Source organism: Telopea speciosissima, chromosome 4 (assembly GCF_018873765.1).
Source record: "Telopea speciosissima isolate NSW1024214 ecotype Mountain lineage chromosome 4, Tspe_v1, whole genome shotgun sequence".
Taxonomy (NCBI): domain Eukaryota; kingdom Viridiplantae; phylum Streptophyta; class Magnoliopsida; order Proteales; family Proteaceae; genus Telopea; species Telopea speciosissima.
The window spans coordinates 43,852,877-43,859,597 of NC_057919.1; the positions used below are offsets into that span (position 1 = coordinate 43,852,877).

Below are 6,721 nucleotides of genomic sequence, written 5' to 3' on the forward strand. Positions count from 1 at the left end.
CTCGGCATCAAGTTTGACTCTGCCGAGTCATCAGGTTTAGACGAAGACGAGTCGAGTCCAAAAACATACTTTTTCAACCATGATTTCAAAATACAAAATGAGGGCATGTTTGTCTAAATGTCTGAAACTTCAGTCGACTTAATTTGGAATCATTTCCCAAGATCCTTTGCTGTTTGCTAAAGTCTCTATTGTAGCTGTTCGCGTCTCCAGTTTTCTGTGTTATTTTTGGAAAAACATTCTATTGACTTCCATGAACAATAGTGGGAAGCCCAAAATGGGTTTTCTCATTCTCCTTCTCCTCCTCTTCTTCCTTTGTTTCTCGATTCCATCTGAAACTAAATCTGATTATCTCGAAACCAGTGAAAACATTGAAGGCAGGAAAGTCAATTATAGAACTTTCATAGATTTGAAAGGTGGCCCAGATTCTGTAATCTGGGTGGTTCAGCTTTCTGATCTTCATTTCAGTGTTTTCCATCCTGAAAGAGCACTTGATTTTCAGAGACTCGTAGGCCCTGCTCTTGCCATGATAAATCCATCTCTTGTTCTGTTAACTGGTGATCTAACAGGTATGTTTCTTCTATATATTTCTTGTTTTTTTTTTCTTCTTCTTTTTATTTGGATCCCCATTTAGTTATTTTAGTGTTACAGGAATTATGGATTCACTCTATCTTAGCATCTTATCCTATCAAGGAAATTATTGGACTTCTGACTGACTAGGACTCAGGACATAACAAATGCATTTTGGAAGAGAATACTTGATGGCGTACAGTTTGTAAGGTTTAATGGAGAGTGATGTAGAAGGTGGTTGATTCTCAAGCAGACCTCATCTTCAGAATAAGATCCTTATAGTTAATTCTGTAACTGACCTATCTTTGGAAAGTAGGAAAGAAGATACTCATAGTTAATTCTGTAACAGTTTTATTTTATTGACTGATAAATTAAATTCGTCCATTGTTCTTTCAAGTTGTTTTTAATTCATGTGATTCTAACCGTCAGGTATGATCTGATGATTTGTTAGGATTAATAGTCCATGTTCGGCATGATTCTGTTTATACAAAAACCACTGCATAAATATCCAAGAGTTGCTCTGCAGAAATCATAAATAGTGCTTAGATTAAAAAATTCTGAGTGCCTCCTCTAGTACCATAATCGATGGCAGACACTGCTTACCCTTGTTGAGCATGATTTTTAAACATAAACAGCACTACTTTGTATAACCATTGCAGCACAAACTCTTAAGTATTTTTTAATTTTTTATGAGTGGCTTATTTGCCAAAATCTGGCATATTTAGATGGTTTCTGACTATTTTATTTTCCTGGAAGCTATGGTTCAGAATAATTAAGATATGTATATCGAAATCCAAGGATGAAACCTATCACTCCCCTCCTCCCAACTCACCTCTTCTCTTCTTTTTTTAGAATAATTAGTGAGAAATTTTCACATAATAGAAGTGAGCAGTCATTTTTCTAAAGGTGGACATAAACACACTGGCCTATGCATGTGCATGAAAACAAGGGCATATGCATGTGTGGATGCTCCTCTTGTGTTCACGTTCGTACAAAAATATTTGTACATGATTGCATAAATCGGTATCCTCGAATAGATGAAAGCTATGGAGTTCTGAACACCCTTTCCATCTTTGAGCTTTTTAATCCTGTTGTTAATTAACCTTCTTGCTTTCCTGTTTTTATTTGTCTGACCAGATAGTAAGAGTAAAGATCTATTAACAACGAAACAATATAAAGAGGAGTGGGTTGAATACCACAAGGTTATGGAAAATGTTGTTGAAAGGAGTGGACTTGACAAGAATATCTTTTATGATCTTAGAGGAAATCATGATAAGTATGGTGTACCAGTTGTTGGTGGCTCATTGGATTTCTTCCAAAATTATAGTATCAGCGGACAGCTAGGAAGAAGTGGGAATGTTCACAGCATCACTATACAGGTGAATGTTCTCTTTAAGATACTTTAAACAGGATGCTGCTTTAATATTGTCATTCTATATAGTGCACAATTTTACTTAGTGATCTTGGCAAAGTAAATTGTCTATATATCTTATTTCACTTTTTGGGAACTCCTGGAAGTTTCTGTTGAAGCTTTGGACCCGAAAAGAAAGGTGGAAAATTTATTGCGTTGAGGTTTTGTATAATGCTATTTCTCTACTTGCCTTGTCAAAGCTTTCTTGAGCATTCAACTTGTCATTTTCTATTGAGCTTTGGAAACTAACCATGAGATTCAAGTTTTGTTGACCTTGGGTTTTACATTTTCCTCTTGTAATCTCCCTTCGGTAATTGTTTCATTATATCCTGTTGGTTGTTTTTGGTAATGCTATAATTGGTACTCGTATCACACAAAAAAAAAAAAGAAAAAAAGAGAGAAATACTTGAAAAGCTTGATCAACTATTCACCAATTTTTTGAGTTAAAAACAATTAATGAATTGAAATTGAATTTGACTGTCTTAATTTTGTTATTCTTTAGTGTTTGTATACTTGAACTACTTTAACTCATCTTGACATGGGTTTGCTGCAACATCCAGAGTGGTGGACGAAAGCATCTCTTTGTTGGGCTTGATAGTACAATGTCTATTGGTTTATGTGGCCCAACCAATCTTTTTGGGCATCCAACAGACGAACTACTAGCCGACATAGATATTGAGCTCTCACAGTGGGATTCTCAATCAACAAAAGGGTTAACAAAGATGTCATTCGGGCACTTTCCACTTTCACTCTCAGCATCCACAGAATCTGGGAAGAGTCTGAAAGATGTTTTCCTCAAACATTCCTTGTCAGCATATGTATGTGGACATCTTCATACAAAGTTTGGTGAGAATTTGAAGCGGCATCATCAGTCAGATAACCGTTTCTTGTCATCAGAGAAATATTTCCAGCTAAATATCCACCAAACACATCAACGAAGTACCACATTTCAAAAAGATTGTTCTGATGGAGCCCCAGGGATCAACGAATTCTGGGAGTGGGAGATGGGTGACTGGAGGAAGAGCAGGGTAATGCGAGTGTTGGCCATTGATGCAGGTCATGTTTCATTTGTTGATATTGATTTTAAGACGGGAGCAAAGAAAATTATAATACTGCCTACATTTCCATTAGACTCACGCTTCATGTTAACAGCTTCATCTCTCCATGAGTATAGTTGTTCAACAGACCAATCATCTTTTGAGACTGTCCGAGCTTTGGTATTCTCATCTCTGCCAATTGTGTCGGTAGTGGCAAGAGTCTTTGACTCTAGGCTAGGAAATCTTGATATGGTCATGGAAGCAACTATGAGAAAGCATGAGAACTCTAGCAGAGGAGATCTCTACACTATCCCATGGAACTGGAGAGCCTTTCATGACCCGTCTCCTGATCGATTCTGGGTGCAAATAGAAGCAACTGATATAATGGGAAGATCAACATTAAGCGAGTTAAGGCCATTCTCCATTATTGGTCTGACCACAAAACTTAGTTGGAATTGGATGGAGTTTCTCGTTATGGGTTGTCAATGGGATGTTTTGTATTTCCCAATTCTGTGGTTTATTCTTTTGTTTATCCTTTCCATGCTTCTTATTCCCAAAGCACTTTTCATATGTTCAAAGACGCAATACACATATATGAATTTCATTGTTCAAAAAGGCTTCATACGCGGTATTTTATGGGTTCTAGCAGAGTTCTGTAGGATCTCTTTGCTGTGGTCTGCTATGTTGGTGTACTTGTTCTACCTGATATTCTTCCCTTGGTGTTTTGGGAAAGTTTTCAATAGAAGTGGAGATAGGGGATACTTGACCTACAAGGGTTGGATTGTGAATATACCTGGTGAAAGGAGTAGACAAGTTTATATTGGACATCCGGACATAATGGTAGTTATTTTACCTCATCTCTTTTTTGTAGTCTTGCCAGCTGTTTTGGTTATGGCAGCTTTTGCTGCCGAAAGAGCAGTTTATCGGCTTTACTTCTTGTCTCTATCAGGGAAAAAAGAAGATGATTATACCGAAGAAAGTAGGGGATCTTTTTATGGCTATCAAGGCAAGAAAGGATCAAAGGTTTTCTTTGGCATGCGTTTGGTGAGAAAATTTCTCATGGTGATTTGCTTGGTCATCTTTTGGACACATTGGAAGGTTAGCTTCACTCACCAGTAATTGGTTATTTATTTTTTAGTTTTTGGTTTTTTCTGTCTCCCTTTCTGTCTTACCCAGAGAGATTTCTATGCTTGTTTAAAGGCTGTATAGAGGCCCTATTTTGTAATGGATCTCATATAGGAGATCTTAGACTAAATTGGAACTGATGAGATGGCAATAACCTAATTCATGGAGGTGGTCTAAACTGCTCAAGGGCCATTTAGTATTTCAACTCTAAAGGGATTAGGAATCAATACCAAGTTGACCTTATTTCTTAGCCCAGCATAATTTTTTTTTTGGTAAATGAGCCCAACATGACTGACATCTATTAAAAATTCACGTAGCTATCAAGAAATATCCATTAGATTGTCACAATGAAAAATCCATTATAATATGTATAATCTTTGTAAAACTATAAACTTTCCCATCATTTAGAAGATATTATGCATTCTATTGAACCCGTGAAATTCCTTGGGTTTCATCTAGTCAAGCACTTGTAAGTTGTAACCATGTTCCGATCCAACACGCAGACCCATACCTATTAATTGTAGACCATGCCCATGCAATGAGTGTGCATTTTAAGCGACCATGTGTCATATACCTAGTAACTATAACAGAAGTAAGAAAATAAAATGAAAAGCAACCCTAGAATTATGAAATATCATATGGTTACAAATTGCAATAATCCAGTTGAGTTCGTTCTTCATCTGTTTCCTACCCCCACACCCCCCATGCTGCATCATGTCCTCCAGAGCACCTGAACTTGTTATATACTAGTTGCATTATAACCTTCCTCATAAGTTCCCCAAGTATTTGGTAACGAGTTCATACAGTAGAAATGGATGACTTGTCATTTTATTTTATAATCTACAATAAAATTCACTTTTTACTCATATAAGTCTTTGCTTTTTTGGGGTTTTCTTCTTCATTTTTACAGCTTTGTAGAATTCTGACAAAAGCATATGAAATGAACCCATTTCTTCATTGCCCGGGATATTGCCTGCCAATTCCACTCTTTTTGGCTTATGCAGTGTACAAGACTAGGAGAGTCTGATGAGTAGCTCTGAAGACCAGGAAGTTCAATGATTAGCTCTAAGGTAAGATATCCTATCTCTGAGCTAATGCAGGAAGGTTACTGACGGGAAGAGGTTATGTACATGTGTACGTTAGGCTTAAATAGTTCTCATCAGTCTCAGATGAAATATGATAAAGAAATGCAACATATGGAGGTTTAAAATATGGAGGAAGAAATGCATAGTTTGGACATCTTGACCATGCAATGGCATAGTGGGATGAGAGTGATAAATGCAACACACCCTTGTGTTCAAGCCACTAATCAGAAGCATATTGAGTTGCTGAACTCAGGACCTCTCTTACTTCTGAAAAAGAGGTGAATAGTGAAGTACCAGGTACAAGGTATTTAGAAACTGATGTCAGAACTACTTCATTGTACTACATTTCTAACTTTATTAAATGAGAAATGGCAAAAGAATTGGATTCTTTGTGTTGGCAGACATTTGCTAAATAGAGATTAGGGATAAGGACTTCGGCATTTAACATGAAAAAGCATCACCATGTGAGCAAGTATGTGAGCTTTTTTTTTTTTCAAATCCTTATGGTGGCTGATTTGTGTATGTTTCTCATGACATTTACTTGATCAAATTTATGACTTCATCGAATTATCTTTTATTTTCCTCTAACTTGATCAGGGAGTTGCTCAATGTTAGCTATCACAGTGAGGACAGGATATGGACCATTAGTTCAGCCATTCATAACTATTTATTGGATGGGGAGAAAATGTCGATAGCCGTTTGCTTAGAAGTCAAAACGTAGTTACCTTTTGATAACACCTTTTCACTGTATTTTCTATCAAGTAATAATGAATGATTTTCTTGTTGGATATATGTGTCCATAAAACCTGATTTAAAGTGTGTAAGTTTATTGGGCATTTGGGCCAGTTTTGTGTTGTCATTGTTGGCTACAGTGTAGTGGTTGAGGTGTTTAGTTTGCATCTCAGGTGTTTGTGTTTATGTGATAGTGATTTAGAAGCCTAGGAGCATTTTGGTAATTGTACATAAGCTTTGGAAATGATCCTACATGGGTTCGGCATGATACATATACCGTTACAGGATGTTTGGTATGCATCTAGTATGGTTTGGGGTAAAAAGGGTTTGCCTACAGCATGGTAAATGATGTGTGCGTATATTTTTTGTGTGATGTATGATATGGATGATGAATGAAGGTATGTGAATGCATTGACATGATGACATGGAAGTGCTAGCAGATGTCATTATATAGTGGCTTTGATGCATGGGTTAATGCTGATGTGGCAACATTTGACCAGGTGGAAAGTGAGTTGTCCGTTCTTAGCTTGGTGAGGTGGCAAGCCCACAAGCCAGGAGTGATTTGGTGGCAGGCAATATGGTTGGGCACAGTTGACAGGGCTACTGCATAACTTATTTAGTCACTCCCACAATAGAAGTGTTGGATATGTGTCCATCAAACTTGGTTTAATAAATAAAATGTTTATTTCTTTTTACGCAAGACATGTATTTTTAATGGGCTTGTAAGTTGTTTCATGGGTTGTCATCCAAAACTGTCACACCTC

The 6,721-nt window shown here is 37.0% G+C and overlaps 1 protein-coding gene across 3 annotated transcripts; it reads left to right on the plus strand.

Moving 5' to 3' along the window:
- Window positions 1-221: 221 nt before the first annotated feature.
- Window positions 222-5,620, plus strand: LOC122660340 (putative metallophosphoesterase At3g03305). 3 transcript variants are annotated; one of them, XR_006332668.1, is made up of 5 exons: window positions 222-566; window positions 1,705-1,946; window positions 2,539-3,855; window positions 3,965-4,113; window positions 5,051-5,188. XR_006332668.1 is itself a non-coding variant. In XM_043855600.1 (5 exons), the coding sequence occupies exons 1-4, from the start codon at window positions 251-253 to the stop codon at window positions 5,165-5,167; spliced, it is 2,250 nt and encodes a 749-aa protein (XP_043711535.1). In that variant the 5' UTR covers window positions 222-250; the 3' UTR covers window positions 5,168-5,210; window positions 5,310-5,620. The 3 variants fall into 3 exon arrangements, 2 of the variants coding, with proteins under 2 accessions (XP_043711535.1, XP_043711534.1); XM_043855600.1 differs by adding an exon at window positions 5,310-5,620 and having other exon boundaries at window positions 2,539-4,113; window positions 5,051-5,210; XM_043855599.1 differs by having other exon boundaries at window positions 2,539-4,113; window positions 5,051-5,620.
- The last annotated feature ends 1,101 nt before the right edge of the window (window positions 5,621-6,721 follow it).

Coding starts and splice junctions, on each gene's coding strand:
- LOC122660340 (XM_043855599.1), top strand. CDS start 251: ATGAACAATAGTGGGAAGCCCAAAATGGGTTTTCTCATTCTCCTTCTC. Junction 567..1,704: donor GTTAACTGGTGATCTAACAG/GTATGTTTCTTC, acceptor TTGTCTGACCAG/ATAGTAAGAGTAAAGATCTA. Junction 4,114..5,050: donor TCTTTTGGACACATTGGAAG/GTTAGCTTCACT, acceptor TCATTTTTACAG/CTTTGTAGAATTCTGACAAA.